The following is a 23,309-nucleotide window of genomic DNA, read 5'->3' on the forward strand; positions in this document are numbered from 1 at the left end:
GGTCGCTGGAGGGAAAATGGAGGTGGGGGACCTTACCAAGGTCGCTGACAGGAAAATGGAGGTGGGGGACCTTACCAAGGTCACTAACAGGAAAATGGACAGGGTGAACCTTTCCAAGGTCGCTGGAGGGAAAATGGAGGTGGGGGACCTTACCAAGGTTGCTGACAGGGAAATGGAGGTGGTGGGGACCTTACCAAGGTCGCTGACAGGGAAATGGAGGTGGTGGGGACCTTACGAAGGTCGCTGACGGGAAAATGGAGGTGGTGGGGACCTTACGAAGGTCGCTGACAGGGAAATGGAGGTGGGGGACCTTACCAAGGTCACTGACAGGAAAATGGAGGTGGGGGACCTTACTAAGGTCGCTGACGGGAAAATGGAGGTGGGGGACCTTACTAAGGTCACTAACAAGAAAATGAAGGTGGGGGACCTTACCAAGGTCACATACGGGAAAATGGAGGGGGGTGACCTTACCAAGGTCGCTGACGGGAAAATGGAGGTGGTGGTTAACCTTACGAAGGTCGCTGACAGGAAAATGGAGTTGGGGGACCTTACCAAGCTCACTGACAGGAAAATGGAGGTGGGGGACCTTACCAAGGTTGCTGACAAGAAAATGGAGGTGGTGAAATTTACGAAGGTCACTAACAGGAAAATGGAGGTGGTGGACCTTACCAAGGTCACTGACGGGGAAAAAGGAGGTGGGAGACCTTACCAAGGTCGCTGATGGGAAAATGGAGGTGGTGGTTAACCTTACCTGAGGCCTTTGATGGGAAAGTAGAGGTTTGGATGAGCCTCACCAAGGCCGCTGACAGGAAAATGGCGGTGGTGAAACTTGCCGAGTACTGGGCCTTGAACCGGCTGATGCCTGGCTGGAAGGAAGGAAATCCTAGAGGAATGGGGACCCTGGGAGAAGTATGCCCTCACATTACAGAGATGGCCGCTTGGAGTAATGGGCGATGTTAGAGGGGGAGGAGTTGGGCTTCACATAAGGAAGAGCTAAGGAGGACCTGGGAGGGTAGGAGGATTTGGAGAATGGTGATTGGGGTGGATGGAGGAACTGGGAGATACCAAGAGTATGAAGGATCCACTGGGGCCCTCACAGATGTGGCTGGAGGCATGTTGCCTGCAGGCTGGTGTATTGAGGACAAATACTTACTTACTTCTGTACTTTCTCTGAAGCCAGGCTGTATCCTTTAGAACCCCACTGCCATGTTTCTCTATAGGGTATTGCATGTGTTTGGTATACACTGTACGGACATTTCTTATTTAAGGACCAGACTAGACTTAAAAATAAATTCTACTTATGTGCCTGTGTCTCATGGGAAAATGGAGGTGGCGGACTTTACCAAGGTCGCTGACAAGAAAATGGAGGTGACAGACTTTATGAAGGCAGCTGACAGGAAAATGGAGGCCGGAAAGGACATTATATTCGCTGGAATTTTAGTACCAGTTATTTGTGAGCTTGGTAGCACTGTCTGCTGGTGTTTGGAACTGAATATCTGTTTTGGGGAAGAAGAGGGTGGGCAGATGGTGGCAGGGTCAGTGGCCTGGTGGCACAGAGCACTCTGTAGGTAGAGACAGATGGATCTCTGAGTTTGAGGCTAGCCTAGTCTACAAAATGAGTTGCAGGACACCCAGGGATACATAGATACCCCATCTTGAAGAAAAAAAATAGTGGCTAAAAGGTGGCTAAGTGCTTGTAATTGCTGAGCCATTTTGATACTCCTGTTTTTACTGTTTGTTTTTCTAAGGCACTATATTACTCTGTGTTTGGAACTGGCCTGCTAGTACTCCTGCTTTAGTCTTTTTTGAGTATTAAGATTATAACAGTGTATAAGCACATCCATTTTTTTGTTTGTTCCCTTGGGCTTTTTGTTTGTGTTCTTTTTTGACCTTTTCTTTGAGATACACACTCACTGTAGGCCAGAATGAACAGGAACTCCATATGTGGCATGCGCTGACTGTGAGCAAGGGATTCTCAACCTCCAGAATGGAATGCTATGATTAAAGAGAGACCTGACTCACCATGAATGAATCATTTTTTTTTTCTGGCATGTTTGACATTTGAGGGCAGACCTTCTTGCATGGTAACCACCAAACTACCTCCCCAGCTCTGTCAAATTTTGTTTTATATTTGTTTTGCTGTCAGCCCATTTGGTGTATGTTTGTGAGTTACAGTAAGAGAATCCATAGGATTACTTTGAGTCACACACTGCCTTATATATTGCTTCAAAATTCTTAAGAATCTGACAGTGATGGGAACAAAAATTAGATATTCCTGTGGTTAAACACATTACAAATCAAGGTTAAAGACATCATTACATTTTTTTCATAAGATTTTAATTTTCAGTTATGTCTGTAGGTTTGGATGTCAGTAAATATGGGCATGAGAACTCAGTTTCTTGTGAAAGCCAGCAGTTTAGAACTGGAGTTACAGGAAGCTGTGAGCCATCTGATGTGAGTGTTGGATTCAAGCTTAGATCCACTGCAAGAATAGTATGTGCTCATAAAAACTGAGCCATCTCCCCATCCCTCTTCTTTTTTATTTATTTACTTTTCATTATTACCCATTATTCACATTGTATCCCCAGCTGTAGCCCCTAGCTTGTCCCTTTCCAATCCACCTCTCCCTTCCAATCATACCCTCCTTCATCCTTCTCCTCCCATGCCCCTCACCAAGTCTACTGATCAGGGAAGTCCTCCTTATCTATCAGATCTCATCAGGACTGGCTGCATTGTCTTCTTCTGTGGCCTGGTACAGCTGTACTCCCTCCTGAGGGGAAGGTGCTCAAAGAGACAGCCACAGAGTTTATGTCATTGACAGTCTCCGTTCCTCTTACTAGGGAACCCACTTGGAGACTGAGCTGCCATAGGCTACATATGTGCAGAGTTTCTAGGTCATCTCTATGCATGGTCCTTGGTTGGAGTATTGGTCTTTTCAAAGAACGCTGCGCCCAGATGTTTTGGTTCTGTTGCTCTTCTTGTGGAGCTCCTGTCTCCTGCAGGTCTTTGTATCTCCCCCTTCTTTCATAAGATACCCTGCACTCTGCCCTGTGAGTCTTAGTATCTGCTTTAATACCCTGCAGGGTACAGCCCTCTTCTTTTTTCATTCAGAAATGTTAAATTGTTAACTTCTTTTTGTCTTCTTTATTTTTTATTAATTTCAATATATTCACACTGTATCCCAGCTATATCCCATTCCTCATCCACTCCCAGTCCCCCTCCCTCATCTCCTCCCTTGCCCCTCCCCCAGTCCACTGATAGGGGAGGTCCTTCTCCCCTTCCATCTGACCCTAGCCTATTAGGTCTCATCAGGACCTAATTGTCTTCCTTTTTGTCCTGGTAAGATTGTTCCACTCACAGGGTGGGTGATCAAATAGACAGCCACTGAGTTCATATCAGAGACAGTCCTTTTTCCTCTTACTAGAGCACCCACTTGGACACTGAACTGCCATCGGCTACATCTGTGCAGGGGTTCTATGTTATCTCCATGCATGATGCTTGGTTGTACTATCAGTCTCAGAAAGACCCTTGTGCCCAGATATTTTTGTTTAATTTCTCTCCTTGTGGAGCTCCTGTCCCCTCAAGTTCTTTCTTCTCCTCCTCTTTTCATCAGATTCTCCTCACTCTGCCAAAACTTTGGCTATGACTCTCAGCATCTGCTTTGATACCTTGCTAGCTAGTCTTTCAGAGGCCCTCTGTGGTAGACTGCTGTCCTGTTCCTTGTTTTCCCCATCTTCTGATGTCCATACGATTTGCCTTTCTGAGTGAGTATTGATCATCTTACCCAGGGTACTCCTTCTTGCTTAGCTTCTTTAGCTGTACATATTTTAGTTAAATATGTTTATCCTCTATTATATGTCAAATATAGTAATATTATACTATAATAACATATTATTATAATATAATAATATAATATATTATAGTCACTTATAAGTGAGTATATACCATGTGTGTCTTTCTGCTTCTGGGATACCTCACTCAGGATGATCTTTTCCAGTTACCACCATTTGCCTGCAAATTTCATGATTTCCTTTTTTTAATTGCTGAGTAGTATTCTATTGGGTAATTATACCACAATTTCTGTATCTATTCCTCTGTTGTTTGACCTCTGGGTTGTTTACAGATTCTGCCTATAATGAATAAAGCAGCTATGAAAATGATTGGGCAAGTGTCCTTGTTATATATTTGAACATAATTTTGATATATTTCTAGGAGTGTTATAGTTGGATCTTGAGGGAACACTATTCCTAATTATCTGTAAAAGTGCCAGATTGATTTCCAAATTGATTGTACATGTTTACAATCCCACCAGCAATGGAAGAGGTTTACCCTCTCTCCACATCCTCTCCAGCATATATTGTCACTTGTAATTTTGATTTTAGTCATTTTGATGGGTGTAAGGTGAAATCTCAGGGACATTTTAATTTGCATTTCCCTGATGACTAAGGACTTTGTATGTTTCCTTAAATGTTTCTTTTCTAGAAAAATGGCTCAGTAGTTAAATGCAAGGCTCACAACCATAAATAAATTTGTTAACTTCTAATTCAATAATATATGGAAACTGGTATCCTTTTATTCAATTTAGGTCATTCTTACTGGATGTTTTCTAATTTATTGGTTCATTTCACCTGATTGTTTTGGATTTAGATTACAGATGTGCTATTCTCTTTCAGTTTTCAGTGACAAAACATTAAAATATATTTCCCCCTGACAAAAGAAGTCTTAAGTCTCAGAAGCCACCAATGGACAAAGAAGAGCACTCAGTAATCTACAACATTAATGATAGTGAAGAAGAAGAAGAAGAAGAAGAAGAAGAAGAAGAAGAAGAAGAAGAAGTTGTTGTTGAGGAAGTGATAGAAATAGAAGATGATGTTGTGGAGTGTTCAGCAGAGTCTACTCTAACAGGTACAGTGCATACAGTTCAGAATACTTGTGGTATCCCACATTGTATTTTTGAGTATGTGAGGAGGCGCTTGGTCAGAGGGCAATTTACAGGATTTAGGTTTCTCCTTCCACCATGAGTGTCTTAGAGAAGGATAATGTTGATTTCAGGCTTGGTAATAACCTGTTCTACATTACCTCCTAAATCATTTTACCTCTGTGGTTCATTTGATATTTACCTAGGTGCCAGAAGTAGAATAAAAGGCTATTATTTTCATATAATTTCTTACTCTCATTTGTTCTTCATAAGCCTGTATCAAAATTCTAGGAAGTCATATAGTACCTTGCCTTTACAGTTCACACACATCAATAAACTGAAATAATTTACAGTGGTATTACCTTAGAGAGACATGAAAACCTATTATATAAAACAGCCATAGCTTATGATTTTATTTCATCTAACCTTCAGAATAATATATTGCATTTATGTTTTGCTTTAAGATATAATATTGGAAAAATGCCTGAAAGAAATACAAACAAAATTACTATTTCATTAAAATTAACTAAACTAGCAAGGTTAAATTAAAATGTTTTTCATTTTTCTTATTCAATGCAGAAAGATATACAGTACTTCGTAGTACTGGGAAGTCATTGGTTCCTCCAAGAAGGGATGGAGATACAGGGTAATACATATTTCCTTTCCTGCTCAACTAGTTGTTTTTATATCTGCAATCTCAGCAATGGGGAGGTGGAGGGAGCAGGGTAAGATGGCTCAGTGGCATTATCACCTACATATTTACTTTATAGTCATCTTGAACTGACTGCGTTCCTGCTTTTTAAAAAAAGCAAAAAAATTAAAAGAAAAGTTTACTTTGATTATCTATCAAGTATTGGATATGTTATTTCACATGTGATATTTTCTTGTTGCCACGAATTCTATATTATAAACAATTAATTAAAAGGCTTGTCTTTGGTAGTACTTGGGATCAAACCTAATGCATTGCATATGGGGTTAATGCTTGACCACTGAACTAAACTTGCAGCTTTAATTTCTTTTCAGACATGAAGTAAAGAATAAGCTGGAAAAAATTGGAGGTACAGTTTTTGATATATTTGTATCTAGAGAAAATTGTTTAAAACTATTCAGTGTTAATGCACTATAGGATTGTTAATTAATGCTTTATTCTCAGTGATAGGATTCTTCACAAATATTTTTAATTAGCGCCAGAGACTTTCTTAGTTATTTTTTTTCCTTGATAAGAAAAGTAAAACTGATACTTTTGGGTATATGTGACTTAAATGAAATTACAGAAAGAAACATGGATGAGAAAAGTTTTACTATAATTCTTTGCATTAAGAGATTTATATATACTCATCATTATACACATCACATATCAATGTTTCATTTAGTCTAGTCTCTAGTAATCCTTCTTGGTTCCTTTTTCCCTCCCAACTTCTTTTTCTTTTAAAACAGCATCTCTACTACTATAACAGACCTCCAGACCTTCATAGGCCCCCAAGACCTTAGCACAACTGAGGCCATGATAGAAACACCATTCAGACCTTGAAACTCAGCAAATAGCCAGAAATACTCTTGTCTTTTTCAGGATTACTATTGATGTGATGAAAAACCATGACCAAAGCAATATGGGAGTAAAGGGGTTATTTGGCTTCCTCTTCACATCAAAGTTCATGATCAAAGAATGTTAGGACAGAAATGGGGCAGCAACCTGAAGGCAGGACATGATGCAGAGACCATGGAAGAGTGCTGCTTACTGGCTTGCTACTCATGGCTTGCTTAACTTAAACTTTTCTTTTCTTTTCTCTTTCTTCTTCCTTTCTTCCTTCCTTTTTTTCTTTTCTTTCTTTGTTTCTCTGTTTTTTCTTTCTTCTTTCTCTCTCTCTCTCTCTTTCTTTCTTTCATTCTTTCTTTTTCTTAAAAAATTTTTTGAAACAGGATTTCTCAGTGTATACTTTGCTGTCCTGGACTTGCTTTTAGACCAGGCTGACCTCGAACTCACAGAGATTAGCCTGCTTCTGACAACCTGGTTGCTAGTATTACAGGCATGCACCACAGCGCCTGGATGGCTCAGCCTGATTTTTATAGAACATGTGCCCAGGGATGCTTCAATGTGTCTCCATGTCTCTCTTTATTTCTGTCTCTGTCTCTGTCTTTCCCTATCTTTGTATCTGTATCTGTCTGACTGTCTGTCTCTCTTTCTTTCTCTCTTGTAATGTTCGTTTTTTTAAACTCTACTTTATTTGGGGGTATTTAGGCCTCCAACCTCCCAACCTTATGTAGGAGAGAAAAAGTTAGTAGGAAGTGTGGTCCCTTTTACCTCTCCCATCTGTTGAGGTTCAGTGGGTCTTTTAGGACTGTACCAATCCCCATTAACCAGAGACAGAGCTATCAGTGTTCTCCATGACACTGTGCCACAAAGCTTTTCTCTCTGTCTTTCTACTCCAAACCGCCAAACCCACTGTCCATCTCTCAGGTTCCTCCAAATTTTTACTTGTCAAATGCCAAAATGTCACTCCCTCAATGTATATCCTCAGGGTCCTAGATCACATCCCTCTTCATGCCTCACTTTGAAGGCACTAGATAGGCCATTACCAGGTGGCAAAAGCCACAATTAACAGGTGTGGACAAACTAAAGCCCACTAAAATATCACACTTTGGATTAAAACAAAACATATTTACATAACAAAACTGAATTAACTAAGAAAGCAAAACTTCTATTCCTCTCCCTGCCCCTCTTTCCTCCCTCTTCCAGGGTCTCTCTCTCTCTCTCTCTCTCTCTCTCTCTCTCTTACTCTCTCTCTCTCTCTCACTTTCTGATCTGGGCCCGCTGCCATCAATCACTGGTTAAGAAAATGCCCAAGATTTGGCTATGAGACTCAGTGTCTGCTTCAAAAACCTTATAGGTAGATTCATTCAGAGGCCCTCTGTGTTAGGCTCCTGCCCTGTTCCCTCTCTCTTCCTGCTTCAGAAGTCCATACTGTTTGCCTTTCTAAATGAGGATTAAGCATCTTCTCTAGGGCCCTTGTTGTTATTTAGCTTCTTTAGAACTATAGATTTTAGTATGTTTATCCTATGTCATATGGCTAATATTCACTTAGAAGTGAGTATATACCATGTGTGTCTTCTGTTTCTGAGTTACATCACTCAGGATGGTCTTTTCTAGTTCCATCCATTTACCTACAAATTTTATTGTATTTTATTTTAGATTTTTCACCAAACCTACTTTATTTAGGGTTCTTAAGCACTTTTACCTCCCTTTCAACCCCTCTGCAAACTTTGATAGGAGATTAGTAGGGAAAGGGGCTATAGTACTTTTATGTACACCCTGCTGATTAGGGTCAATGGATAATTAGAGAATTATCAGACATAGTCATCAGGATATCAGCAACCCAGTCCGGAGGACAACACAAAATAGCAACACGAAGTCAGTGAAAGCCAAAAGACTCAGTTGGATTGTGCAGAGAAGCTCTCTGTAGCATTTCTCTCTGCGAAGTCAAGTGTAGAAGAATGAAGATCAGCAATGTTGACCCAAAGGTGAAGTCTCACTGTGCATGGGCCTCTATAAATGTCCTGTCCTCAGAGTCCACCCAAAGATGTTCTCAGTTAGCCAAAGTCACAACCCTCACATATGAGGGGTCTGAGCAAAATATCATGTTTCCTCTCACTAGCCAACCTGGGCAAAATATTACATGCCCATCTTGCACCAAAATATCACATGACAAAATTCAATCTTCAAAGAAACCAGAAATTCCCACTTCATTCAGAATCTTCTTTGTTAGTTTTGCTGTGGCAAACTCAAAATGCAGTTTGGTTCAACACTGTCATTCTTTTTTTTTTTTTTTAGTTCATAATATATTTTTAAATTTATTAAATTTTTTGTGCACCAGCAGGATGAAGGCCTTGACAATTATATTTCTTTTTTATAATAGTTATTATTTTCATTAATTACAGTTTATACACTTTGTATCCCCCTTGTACCTCCCTCTCTCCTCCCCTCCCAATCTCACCTTCCCTCTTCTCCACCCATGTACCTCTCCCTGTCCACTGACAAGGGTGGTCCTCCTCCCCTTCCCTTTGATCCTAGTCTATCAGGTCTCATCAGGGCTAGCTGCACTGTCTTCTTTCTGTGGCCTGGTAAGGCTGCTCCCCCTCCCCCCTGCAGGGGGAGGTGATCAAAGAACAGTTCCTGTCAGAGACAGTCCCTGTCCCCATTCCTATGGAGGCCACTTGGACACAGAACTACCATAGGCTACCTCTGTTCATGGGTCCCAGGCCATCTCCATAAGTGGTCCTTGGCTGGAGTATCCATTTCAGAAAAGAATCCTCTGCCCAGACTTTTTGGATCTGTTGCTGTCCTTGTGGAGGTCCTGTCCTCCCCAGGTTTTCCTACCTCCCATTACTTTCATAAGATTCCCTGCACGCTGCCCAAAGTTTGGTAGGAGTCTCAGCATCTGCCTCAATACCCTGCAAGATAGAGCCTTTCAGAGCCCTCTGTGGTAGGCTCCTGACCTGTTTCCTGTTTTCTTACTCCTCCAATGTTCATTCTATTTGCCTTTCTGAATGGGGATTGAGCATCTTAGCCAGAGTCCTCCTTCCTGATTAGCTTCCTTAGGTGTACAGATTTTAGTAGGTTTATCCTATACTATATGTCTAATATCCAGTTATGAGTGAGTATATACCATGTGTGTCTTTCTGCTTCTTGGATAACTCAGTCAGGATGATCTTTTCCAGTTCCCACCATTTACCTGAAAATTTCATGATTTCCTTGTATTTTTATCGCTGGGTGATATCCCATTGTGTAGATGTACCACAATGTCTGTATCCATTCCTCAACTGAGGGGCATCTGGGCTGTTTCCAGCTTCTGGCTATTACAATTAAGCTGCTACAAACATGGTTGAGCAGATGTCCTTGCTGTATACTTGAGCTTCTTTTGGACATATGCCTAAGAATGGTATAGCTGGATCTTGGGGAAGCCCTATTCCAAGTTGTCTGAGATACTACCAGATTAATTTCCATAGTGGTTGTACAAGTTTATATTCCCACCAGCAGTGGAGAAGGGTTCCCCTTTCTCCACATCGTCTTCAGCATGTGTAACTTGATGAATAACTTGAGTTATTCATCTTAGCCATTCTGATGGGTGTAAGGTAAAATCTCACAGTTGTTTTGATTTGCATTTCCCTGATGACTAATGACTTTGAACATTTCTTTAAGTGTTTCTCTGCCATTTGATATTCCTCTATTGAGTATTCTCTGTTTAGCTCTGTTTCCCAATTTTTAATTGGATTGATTGTTTTGTTGCTGTTTAACTTCTCGAGTTCTTCATATATTCTGGATAGTAGCCCTCTGTCAGATATAGGGTTGGTGAAGATCCATTCCCAATCTGTAAGCAGTCATTTTGTATTAACAAGAGTGTCCTTTGCTTTACAGAAGTTTTTGTTTTGTTTTGTTTTGTTTTTTAGTTTCATGAGGACCCATTTATTGATTGTTGCTCTTAGAGACTGTGCTATTGGTGTTCTGTTCAGGAAGTTGTCTCCTGTGCAAATGAATTCAAAGTTCTTCCCCAATTTTTCTTCTAACAGGTTTAGTGTGTCTGGTTTTATATTGAGATCTTTGATCCACTTTGACTTTAGTTTTGCATAGGATGATAAGTATAGATAAACTTGCATTTTCTATATGTAGACATCCAGTTAGACCAGCACAATTTAATGAAGATGCTATCTTTTTTCCATTGTGTGGTTTTGGCATCTTTGTCAAAAATAAGGTGACCATAAGTGTGTGGGATTATTTCTGGGTCTTCTATTGGATTCCATTGATCTACCATTCTGTTTCTATGCCAGTACCAAGCAGTTTTTAGTATTGTTCTATAGTACATCTTGAGATCAGAGATGGAGATACCTCCAGAAGAGCCTTTATTTTAGAGGATTATTTTAGCAATTCTGGGTGTCTTGTTATTCCATATGAAGTTGAGAATTTTTCTTTCAAGGTCTGTAAAGAATTGTGTTGGTAATTTGATGGGATTTGCATTGAATCTGTAGATCGCTTTTGGCATAACGGTTATTTTTACTGTTAATCCTGCCAATCCATAAGCATGGGACATCTTTCCATCTTCTGATATCTACTATTTCTTTCTTCTGACACTTGAATTTTTTTTAATACAAGTCTTTGACTTGCTTGGTTAGGGTCACACCAAGGTATTTTATGTCCTTTGTGGCTATTGTGAAGGGTGTTTTCCCTCTAATTTCTTTCTCCCCCCTTTTGTCTTTTGTATACAGGAGGGCTACTGATTTTTTTTTTTAGTTAATTTTGTATCCAGCCAATTTGCTAAAGATGTTTATCAGCTTTAAGAGTTCCCTGGTAGAATTTTTGGGGTCACTCAGGTATACTATCATATCATCTGCTAATAGTGATGCTTTGACTTCATCCTTTCCAATCTGTATCCCCTTGATCTCCTTCAATTGTCTTATTGCTCTAGCAAGGACTTCCAGAACTATGTTGAAGAGATATGGAGAGAGTGGGCAGCCTTGACTTGTCCCTGATTTCACTGGGGTTGCTTTAATTTTCTCTCCATTTAGTTTGATGTTGGTTATAGACTTGCTGTATATTGCCTTTACTATATTTATGTATGTGCCCTGTATCCCTGATCTCTCCAATACTTTAAACCTGAATGGATGTTGGATTTTGTCAAATGCTTATTCAGCATCTAGGGAGATTATCAGGTGGTTTTTTTCTTTCAGTTTGTTAATTTGGTGGATCACATTGATGGATTTCTGTATATTGAACCACCTCTGCATATCTGGGGTGAAGCCTATTTGGTCATAGTGGATGATACCTTTGATGTGTTCTTGTATTCAGCTTGCAAATAATTTGTGAGTATTTCTGCATCAATGTTCATAAGGGAGATTGGCCTGAAATTGGTCTCAAATTTCTTCTTGATGGAACTTAGTGCTATGAATTGTCCTAACACTGCTTTCGTTGTCTCCCATAGGTTTGGGTATGTTGTGTCTTCATTTTCATTAAATTCTAGGAAGTCTTTAATTTATTTCTTTATTTCTTCCCCAACCCAGCTGTCATTTAGTAAGGAAGTAAGGAGTTGTTCAGTTTCCATGTGTGTGTAGGTTTTTTGCTATTTTTGTTTTTGTTGAGATCCAGCTTTAGTCCATGGTGATCAGATAAGATACAAGGGATTATTTCAATCTTCTTGTATCTGTTGAGGCTTGCTTTGTGACCAACAATTTGTTCTATTCTGGAGAAGGTTCCATGAGGTGCTGAAAAGAAGGTAAATTCTTTTGTGGTTGGGTCTAAGTTTCTGTAGGTGTCTGTTAGGTCCATTTGATCCATGACCTCTGTTAGAGATATTGTTTCTTTGTTTTAATTTCTGTTTTGTTCACCTGTCCTTTGTTGAGAGTTGGATGTTGAAGTCTCCCACTATTACTGTGTGGGGATCTATGTGTGGCTTAAGTTTTATTAATGTTTCTTTCCCAAATGTGGGTGCCTTCGTATTTGGGGCATAGATGTTCAGGATTGTGATGTATTCCTGGTGGAACTTTCCAATGATGAGTATGAAGTGTCCTTCCCCATCTCTTTTTATTAATTTTGGTTGAAAGTCTATTTTATCAGGTATTAGAATGGCTAGTCCTGCTTGCTTCGTGTGTCCATTTGCTTGGAGAACTGACTTACAGTCCTTTACCCTCAGGTAATGTCTATCTTTGTGACTTAGGTGTGTTTCTTGTATGCAACAGATTGATTGTTGGGTCTTGTTTCCACATCCATTCTGTTAGTCTGTGTCTTTTTTTGGAGAACTGAGTCCATTGATGCTGAGAGAGATTAATGACCCGTGGCTGTTAGATCTTTTGATTTTGAGGTTGGCTGTGGTAGTAAGTTTGTGTGTGAGGGTACTTTTTATTTTGCTGTGGTGATGTTAATTATTTCCTGTGTTTCCTTGAAAGTAGTTAGTTTTCTTGAATTGTGTTTTTCCTTTTAGTATCTTCTGTAATGCTGGATTTGTATGTAGGTATTGTTGAAATTTGTTTTTGTTGTTGACTGTCTTGTTTTCTCCATGTATGAGGACTGAGAATGTTTCTGGGTATAGTAGTCTGGACTGACATCTGTGTTTTCTTAGGCTCTGCATGATATCTGTCCAGGCCCTTCTGGCTTTCATAGTCTCTGTTGAGAAGTCAGGTGTGATTCTGATGGGTTTGCCATTGTATGTTACTTGGCCTTTTTCCCTTGCAGCTTTTAGTATTTTTTCTTTGTTCTGTATACTCACTGTTTTGATTATTATGTGAAGGGAGGATTTTCTTTTCTGGTCTAATTTATTGGGTGTTCTGTAGGTCTATTGTATTCTTATTGGCCTGTCCTTTAAGTTGGGGAAATTTTCTTCAATGATTTTATTGAAAATATTTTCTGGGCCTTGGAGGAGAGGAGGGAATCTTCTTTATCTTCTATTCCTATTATTCTTAGGTTTTGTTTTTTTATGTTGTCTTGGATTTCTTGAATGGTTTTTGTCAGGAATTTTTTAGATTTATTACTTTCTTTGACAGATACATCTATTTCTTCCATTGTATCTTCCACACCTGATATTCTTTTTCCATCTCTTGTAGTCTATTGGTTATGCTTACCTCTGTAGTTCCTGTTTTCCTTCGTAGGTTCTCCCTCTCCATGATTTCCTTCCTTTGTGTTTTCTTTAATTCTTCCAATTCTATCTTCAGATTGTGACCCTTTTTGTTGATTTCCTTCACCTGTCTGACTGTATTTTCCTGTTTTTCCCTCAATTCCTTCAGCTGTTTGTTTGAACATTCCTCTGTTTATTTTATTTCTTTCAGTGATTTAAATATTTCTTCTCTAAAGGCCACAAACTGTTTGCCTGCAACTTCCTATATTTCATTACTGATGGCCATAATCTGTTTGACTTTATCTTCCTCTAGTTCTTTACACATTTTCTTTGTTTCCTCTATTATCCTCTTCATAAACATAGATGTAAGGTCATCTTGAATTTCATTTATGGTGGGGTTTCCAGGGCTTCATGCCCCTGGATAACTGGGTTCTGAAGATGCCACATTGCTCTGTCTTTTGGTGGTTGAGCTTTTATTCTGGCCTCTAACCATTGGGCTATATTACGTGTTGGATGTTAGTTTGTGGTGCTTCCTGGAATCCTGTGGTGAGGAGAATCCCATTGGCAGAAATATGATTTTCCTAAAGGATGCCTCCTCAGCTTTTTGGGTTTGGTCACTGAATGGTTGGTATTTTTCAGGAATTGTCACAGCTCACCTCAGGCATACAGAACTGAGTGGTAACTGTGGTCTTTGTTAGTCAGGAGGGCTCTCCTCTCACCCAGAGAAGTCCTGGAGACAGCTGCTCTGCTTCTGGGTTTTCTGTTGTAAATTTAGTGAGCTGCTGCTGCAACCTGGGTGCCCCGTGGTTTGGTCAGTTTTGTTAGGGATAACTGGTTGCACGTTGGACCAGCATCTGGGGGTTGATCTCGAGGATCCCAGGCTTCTGTAGGTCTGAGGTTGGGGCTCTGTGCCCAGTATCCAAGTGGTAATCATTGGCAGGTGAGCAGTGTTGTCATGGGTGCAACAGGAGCCTAGAGTCTGGAGCCTGTGGATAATCAGAAACTTTCCTGGAGCTAGGTGTCTTCAGTTAAGGCCAAATGTTTCCCCCACCATGGGATTTCTCCCAACAGGAAGACCCAGTCTGTGGTGTTTGGGTTGGCGCATAGAGCGTACAGGCACTGGCAGGTGGTGGCTCCAAGCTGGTGATTGGGCAGGAACCTGAGAACTTTACTGTGTGTGGTTGTGTGGGGGGCCGTCCGCTGAGTGCTCTAAGCTGGGACCTGCTGTTTCCCTCGCTGTGGGGTTTTCTCCCAACAGGGAAATCCATTCTCTGGTGTCCCGGGCCCCCAGTTCTGTCTGTGACACAGTTGGGCATGCTGCAAGTCTCTGGGCTGGTGGCTGTGAGTCCTCCAGTCTTCAGAACCTTTTCCAGGGATAGACTGAGTGACCTGAAAACAGTCCCTGTTTGCTTCCTTCCCTGTGGGGTTTTCTCCTGACAAGGAAAGCCAGTCTCTGGTGCACTGGGGAGTACAGTTCTGTCTGTGATGGAGAGCTGGGCACTCAGCAGGTCTCTGGGCTGGCAGCTGGAGCCCTGCTCAGGGTTGTTGCTGTGGGTTCGCAGGTCTGCTGGACTTTTTCCAGGGATAGACTGGGTGACCTATGTCCCATTTTCTTCTTTCCCTGTGGGATTTATCGCAACTGGTACTCCCAGTGTCCGGGGTTTTGGTGTCTACAGTTCAGCCTGGGAAGGTGATCAGGACACGCTGTTGTGTGGCTCTAGTCAGGCAACCAAGTACCTGCGCAACCTGGGATGTCTTCCTGGTTCTGGCTGGGTGACCTGAGAGTAGACCCGAGTGATCCAAGTAAACCTTGGAATTTACTCTTACCTGGGAAACGATCTCTCTGCTTTTAAGGCCCAGAGTTCATTCTCTTGATTGATGTATGGACATTGCTGTCCTGCTTCTCAGACAGAGTGTCCTCCCAGCACCGCCATCTTGGATTCCAAATTTTATTTTTTTATGTTTTCTTTGTTTTTAATTGCTGAGTAGTATTCCATTGTGTAAATGTACCATATTTTCTTTATCCATTCTTCAGTTGAGGGACATCTGGGTTGTTTCTAGCTTCTAGCTATTACAAAAAAAGCTGCTACAAATATAGATGAGCAAATGTCTTATGGTAGCAAATGCTGAGTGTCATAGCCAAACCTTGGACAGAATGCAGGGAATCTTATGGTAGAAGGGGAAGATACAAGGACCTGAAGGGAACAGGAATTACACAAGGAGACCAGCTGAGCTGAAAAATCTGGGCCTATGGATTTCCGTAGAGACTGATGACAACCAAAGTCCATGCATGAAGAGTCCTAAACCTCCTGCTCAGATGTAGCCCTTAGGCAGTTCAGTCTCAATGTGTGTTCCATAGTAAGGGCAGCAGGGTCTGTCTCTGACATGGACTCAGTGGCTGGCTCATTGATCATCTCCCCCTGCCAGGGCAGCTTTACCAGGCCACAGAGAAAGAGGATCTAGACAGGCCTGAATAGAATTGATAGGATTTAGACAGGCCTGAAGAGAACTGATAAGTTGGGTCAGATATCAGGAGAGGAGGACCCCCACTATCAACTGACTACAGAAGAGGGATAGAAGGAGAAGAGGGAGTTGGGGTAGGACTGGGAGGAGATGAGAGAGGGGATGCAGCCTGGAAACAAATTGAATAAATTTTAATAATAGTAAATATTTTTTTAAAAAGGCTCAACAGGTTTGCCTACATTCCTATCTCATTGAAGAATTTCATTAATTGAGGTTACCTCCTCTCAGATGAATTTAGATTAGGTCAAGTTGACAGAAAACTAGCCATCCCATCTGTCAAAACAGCCACAAAGGCAAAATCCATGATTCCAGGATGTGGTGGAAAAGACCCTGGGTGAAAAACCATACATGTACCAATCCTGCTATCTTTCCTTTTCTAGTTCCACCTGTGTGAAATGAAATGTGCCAACCAGGATATGAGTTTTGTGCATAAAATGTTAAGGACTGTAATGCTCAGGTGGTCTTCAATTTTTTTTTAATTTAACTCAATTTAAAAATATTTTGAGATAAGATCTCACCATGTAACCTTAATTTGTCTGTGATTCACTACTTAACTATCCTTGAACTCAGGGATCTGCCTGCATCTGCCTCCCAACTTCCATTATAAGTGGTGTGTGACAACCACACCCAGCCTGGATTCCAACTGTTTAATAGGGTGGGTTTTATTTTTTTTCTAGGATTAGTTACAACAGTAATACAGCCAAGCATCCTCCCAAGTAGAGAGTATTCTATAAGTTAAAAAAATAAAGTTTGACTTTTCTTCTATTTTTTCCTTGGGAAAGAAATTAAAGGGTTTTTTTATTCTATAATTTTCTCATTAGAACTTTTATATGATCCCCAAAACATAGAAGACAATCTTCACTGGGCAGATCAGAATTATAGTAATGTTAGTATTCCTCATTCACAATACCTAGGACACAAATATTTCATATTTCAGAATTTTATTTGACTTTGGAATATTCGTATGGACGTTACTGATTGAGTATATCTAGTCTGAAAAGCAAAATCTTGAGTGCTGTAAAATATGACAGGCTTGAGGCATTTGGTTGATGCTATTTTGTAAATTTTTGGTACTGTAGAATGGATTTTACCTGTGTCTTCATTTACTTGCATATGTGGGAGAAGTACAATTTCTTCAACATTAAGTTTTAATGAATTTTTTTTTCCAAACATAGCTCAACTTAGCAGTGTTGTTGTGGAAAACAAAACAAGAATGCAGTCCTATATTAAAAGTGTAGTCAAAGACTGCAACAGGAATATCAAAGAACATTGGAAAGTTCATCAAGATGAAATGTAAGGCTTCATTTCTTTTTCTTTTTAATTTATATATTCACTTTACATATGGATCATAGCCCCCTTCCTCCTCTCCTTCTGGTTCCAGCCTCCCACACTCTTCTCCCAAACCCCCTCCCTGTTCTCCTCAGAAAAGGAAAGCCACCATGACTAACCCATCCCAGAATATCAACTTGAATCAGGACTTAGTTTATTAGTTAAGAAAAATATTTCTGGAATAAATATAAGTCCAAATTTACTTTTTGTTTTCCCACAAGGATATTTACTTTGCTATCATGTCCTTCCTTTTATAGTACATAATACATAATGTGCAAATTTAATTTTTCTTTGACATTCTCTTCATCTTGATATGTAATGTGATACTCATTTTTCTGTTTTACAGGCGGGAATTTAAAATTGAATATACTGAGCAGATTATAAGTGTGTTTAAGCAATGGGATTCTGATATAAAGCAAGTTGAAGACCAAGAAAATGAACTAACTGTTGGTATCATAATTGTTTTTTATAATTTATCTGTTATAACTAAGTGTTAAGTCAAAATAGAGAAGCATTAGGAAATTAGCCAAGTTTGAGGATTTGTCATTGGCTTGGTGTTCTTTTCCTGGTGAAACATAAACCACAGAAACATAGACACTTAATGTTCATAAAGATCATCTGGCTTCTGATATTAGTAAAGTTTCTTATAGTTTCAAGCAACAGAAACTTGTAAAAGAATATAAATGAAGGATTACTGTTTTATATGAAATAAATCAGGGGTGGGTTTGTTTCATAAATAGTTGAATGGTGTGAGGGATGCATTTCATGATATTATCTGAGCTGTTTCTGGGTCTGAGTGAACTTGCTAGATGGCATATCTGAATTTTCCCATTTTTAGACTCAACTACAAACTTATGAGCTTCAGTGAACTGAGACAGTCTTTCTCAATAGCCCTGGCAGAATATTCCTTTGGAGGAATATCACTGAGCTAGTTTGGTTAAATCATAAGTTTGAACTAGTCCATGATTTATGATTTAACCAAGTAAATGTGAGTCAGTATATAGTAAGATTTATATGCAAAGAAGAAATTTTAATGATTTGTTACAGAATTTAAGGTTGGAAAAAGAAAACTGAAGATAACAGGAGTAGGGACAACAGTAAATAGAAGTTAGAGTTCACGAATTTTTGGTCTTGAAGGATTTCTCAGCTATAATACCAAAACGAGTAAGCTACAGTGGAGAGTGTTCCAGTATTATCTCAAAATATGTGCAGATAGAGTTTCTATAATACTTATAGCTTAGATAATGGAAGCATAATATTTTGGATGTGATTCAGACTTCAGTAATACCTCAACTTGGAACAACAAACACTGTACCATTGTAACTCAGTTTTCTCAACTTTGAAATTAAATGATGAGCATTTCCTTAATAAGGTTTGAAATCATATTTGTCATGGAGCTAATACATACTTGCTATTACCAGGGCTATAGAAATGGGCATTATCAGCAATGGCAAAATATAGAGTACAAGCATTTAAATGAGTGGATAAAGTAGATTAGAGCGCAAAGTCATTGGTGAAGAATAAGTTAAGAAATTGAAAGGACACAGTTATTGGCAAATCATATGTATAGACATTACTGGAGTAATAAGTTATATCTTGAATATTAAGAATTTCTGTTCACTCGCATGAGCTGCATGCTTCTAATCCCAGCTACTAGGGATACTGAAGCAGGAAGATCATGAGTTTCTACTGTTCTATGCAATGTAGAATCTGGCTTTGAAAATTCCTACTCCATGACTTGGAGGATGTTTTTTGCTGGTTAGTGGTAAAGACACAAACTTAGTGATAAAAAGTACCAAAATAAAATATTGATGACATTTGTTATGAAAACAATTCCTTTTAAAGAATACTTTTAAAGATTAATTTAAAGGGATGTTTTGAATTTAAAATTTTAGTCCATGGGATTAGCTTAGTTGTAGTCTTTATTTAGCATGAGTGAAGCCAAGAACAGCATTAAGAGCAACAAATTTCATACTTAATTGTTACTACACATCTTTGCATTTATTCTTCCAGAGTATTTTTAATCAACAACAGAAGACTTTTCAACAAGCTAGAATGCTTCAGACTGATAACCTGAAAGCACTTAAGCAGGCAGATGATGAGTTCTTAAAGGTATGTTATAAATTTTAACATCATGCATTCACTTAATACATTTCAAAATTTTAACTACTTTCCATTGTGAATTAAGTGATGTGAATGAAGTGATAAGTGAATTGGCAGATCATTCACAATTTTGGAAAGGAATTGTTCGAAACGGGAAGTATTGAGACCTTTAATCAGAAACGTGCCTATGCATCAAATGTATAATATATTCTCGTCATAACTATTTGTCTTTGTGTCCCCAGTACTTGTTAAATAAGGAAGTGCTTAGTTGATATTGTCCAATTTTTTTGTTTCCAGATGTATTATAGGAGCATTTTATAATATAATAGATTTTAAAATAATTACAGAGACCAAAGTAATTTTATATAATCATAAAAGGGAATCTATAACACAGAATGTGAGGGTTAAAATGCAGGAACTGAAGAGATGGCTCTGCAGTTAAGAGTGCTTGCTGCTCTGCTGGGATTGGAATTTGCTTCCCAGAACTCACATCAAGAGGCTCACAAGTCCAGCTGCAAGACATAGGATACTCTTGCTAGCCTCCATGAACACCCACATACATGTGTGTACATACATAGATACACCCACATAAATAAATGATAAACTCTTTTATAAATGTTATAGGATCATAGGATTACCTATAAGTAGATAGGCATATCAAGGTCCAAACAGTATTTTTAAGACACTTTGAAAGAACTTTATACTAATTTCTATAAACATCAAAGAGCGAGCCTTAAGTCCAATTAGAGAGCTGTTATTGCCAAGGTTTTCATGCCCCTACTGCACCTTTAGAGTTATCATACCATGCTGGCAGTTGTTGTGGTTCATGTTCACTGTAGCTAAGTAGGACTGTTGGTTGTCTCCCTCCTTTTGAAACATTTCTGCCACCTTCTGGTACCATGAAAGCTAGTTCCCAGGCATAAACAGTGAAAGGTTCCTTAGCACTCAACAGGTAAGGTCAAAGGTCAGTGCATCCCATTAGCCTTGAAAACTCCTTTGTATGGATGCCAGCCCGTGTCAGATAGCTTCTAAACCATATGCTATTCCCAGTTATCTTCTTTGGTCCTCTCAGCTTTCTTTTTTTTTTTTATTATTATTATTTTTTTTTCTTTTTAGTTACATTTTGTTAACTCTGTGGCAAGCTGGTTTCACTAGTTTCACTGTTTAACTAGTGATTTCTAAACCTACCTGTCTGCTGTGTGCTCCATTTTCAATGGGAAAGGCCTGCTCCTTCATGAAGAGAAATGAAGGGGAAGTGGATCTGGGAGAGTGGGAAGGTGGGAGAGCTTGGACGAGTAGAGGGAAAGAAACTGTTTTTGATGTGTATTGTATGACAGAAGGACCTACTTTGAATAAAAAGAAAAATTAAAAAAAAAAAAAAAAAAGAAAGCTAGTTCCCAAGGAGGAGACTTTCAGGTCAGATACAGCTTGGGTTCTCTGGGTCTGGGCCTAAAGTGCACAAAAGACTAGTTGAGTTTTTTAAAAATCTATTTATATGTTAAGCATAGAATTGGTTCCACATGTCTGCTATGTAAGCTATCTAAAACATTACTTTCTGCTAATATAATCTGTAACTTCCTGTTCTATAAGATCCCTTCCATTTACTACATCTGCTCATTAACCTGATCTCTGTATGTAATTGTTTATCTAAACCCACAGGCAATCAACTTCCATTCTTTGGCTATATTCTTTCCCTAGAATGTTGTTGATTGCCTTATTTTTGAAACCTTATTTTTTTGCCAACCTAGTTGGAATTGCCCCATTTTCTACACTATAGCTAAAAAGTGATTTATTTACATTCCAGTTATGAAGTATTTGAATATTTGTTTGCATGGGTTTTCTTTTTGCATTGAAAAGAGTGAGCTGCCTTGTGATTTTTTTAAAGTCTCTCCACACATTTACATAGCAGTACACCTTAAATACGAGGCAAAAATTAGTATGTTATTTAAATGAACTTAATTTTTTTCAATGGATATGGGAGCACAGGCAAATGATGCCAGGTCTGGGGAGCCTGAGAGTGAAGCAAGAGAAAGTAGAAAGTAGCTTGGACTACACACTACGATCCTGTAATAAAAACAAATGCACCAAAATGTAGATTTTGTTTTATATAACTTGGGAACGATCTCAAAATACAGATCATTTAATTATCTTTATTCACACTGACTGTTAGTATAAAAAAGTAGCTTGGACTACACGCTACGATCCTGTAATAAAAACAAATGTACCAAAATGTAGATTTTGATTTATATAACTTGCGAATGATCTCAAAATACAGATCATTTAATTATCTTTATTCACACTGACTGTTAGTATAAATAAATTATAAACTGATATTTGAGAACCTTTTAAAAGTCATGTGTACTGATTGGACTTTGAATTTTCTAGTGTTTCTGATTCTACATATTTATGTTTTTTTTCTCCCTTTTTAAGTATTTGGTCACTGTGGCTCACACTGGCCTTGGCCTTCATAAATATCTGAGAACTCCAAATCCCTCTGCCTTCACCTCTCTTCTGCTGAGATTACAAGTGTGTCCCACTGCTTTGTTTACATTGTGCCAAGGATCAAATGGAGGGTCATTCAAGCTGTGCAAGCACTCTACCAACTGCCCAGCTCCACCCTGCTTTTTGAGACTGGGTCTTACTATGTTGTCCAAATCACTGTCAAGTTCTTTATGTTCTCAAGTGACCTTTAGGGAGACTGGGAGCCTCACTTTATTTTTTCTCTGTCTAACCTTAACATCTCATTTAACTATTAATTCATATCATGCGTAATTGTGTAACTGTCTTTGATTGCCTTGTTCACACATACACACATACACACACACACACACACACTTTATGGGATGAATTTCAGTGTATTCCAATGTTTTTATGAAGATGGAATAGTTAATGGATATTATTTCAATATGAAAAGATTCTCAATTATGAAAACTAAATTGAGAACCTGTGATGAAAAGTTGTTTTGTAACTAAACTATTCTTTTGTGCTTTAGGATTTGGAGGATTTGGAGAATTATAGCAGTGTACTTAAGAGTATACACAATGAGTTTAAAAAGCAGAAGACTCTGCTGCAAAGAAAATTACAGATGGTTAAATATTGAATTGCAACAACATGGAAGAGTGGAGACACCAAAATATTTTCTTTTCATTAAATACAACACTTCCAAAATATTATTCTTGTGAGTTGAGAAAAACGAGAGCCTGAACGATGATGTAATTTGTATTATCTCAGACACATGTCTTTGAAATTTGACTGTATTTTATACCATTTTTGCTCATTAGCTTTATAAAATGTAGTATCTCTATTCCTGTTGATTTCTAAATAAAATCTCAGCAGCCTTTTACCTGTGGGAGTGAATTTTTCTTACAAATTTAATTAATTTTTATGAATAAAGATTTTGTAAGGGAGGCATGGCATGGGGGCACATGCCTTTAATCACAGAACTTGGGAGACAGAGGCTAGTGGATGTGTGAGTTTAAGGTCAGCCTTGACTACAAAGTAGCAGTTGACTAAGACCATCAATAAACACAGGAATTTATGTTACAATTCATAGCAGTAAGTTCCAGGACATTCAGGGCTACATAGTGAAACCTTGACTCAAAATAAAATAAAATAAAATAAAATAAAATAAAATAAAATAATAAAATAAAATGTAGGTTTGGTTTTTAGAATAAGTTCATTATTTATGAATCACAAGGCACAAAAAATGAGGCAGTGGGGGACTAGGAAACATCTAACCCCACCACATAAGGTCAAGTTTCCTCTGCTGAAGATGAGCTAATCCAGACTTACTTATAGAACATAGGTAAGACGTTACTGACAGAAATATTGGTGACCAC

General features: G+C 38.9%; 1 protein-coding gene across 1 annotated transcript; it reads left to right on the forward strand.

The window, feature by feature from the left end:
- Positions 1 to 1,323: 1,323 nt before the first annotated feature.
- Positions 1,324 to 22,570, forward strand: LOC129676366 (synaptonemal complex protein 3-like). Its single transcript, XM_055606720.1, has 5 exons — positions 1,324 to 1,564; positions 17,214 to 17,331; positions 17,714 to 17,813; positions 19,381 to 19,479; positions 22,463 to 22,570. The coding sequence occupies exons 1-5, from the start codon at positions 1,324 to 1,326 to the stop codon at positions 22,568 to 22,570; spliced, it is 666 nt and encodes a 221-aa protein (XP_055462695.1).
- The last annotated feature ends 739 nt before the right edge of the window (positions 22,571 to 23,309 follow it).

The sequence above is a fragment of the Psammomys obesus genome, unplaced genomic scaffold, assembly GCF_907164565.1.
Source record: "Psammomys obesus unplaced genomic scaffold, mPsaObe1.curated_primary_1811, whole genome shotgun sequence".
NCBI lineage: Eukaryota > Metazoa > Chordata > Mammalia > Rodentia > Muridae > Psammomys > Psammomys obesus.

Coding starts and splice junctions, on each gene's coding strand:
- LOC129676366 (XM_055606720.1), top strand. CDS start 1,324: ATGGAGGTGGCGGACTTTACCAAGGTCGCTGACAAGAAAATGGAGGTG. Junction 1,565..17,213: donor CTGGTGGCACAGAGCACTCT/GTAGGTAGAGAC, acceptor TTCCAAACATAG/CTCAACTTAGCAGTGTTGTT. Junction 17,814..19,380: donor ACCAAGAAAATGAACTAACT/GTTGGTATCATA, acceptor TTATTCTTCCAG/AGTATTTTTAATCAACAACA.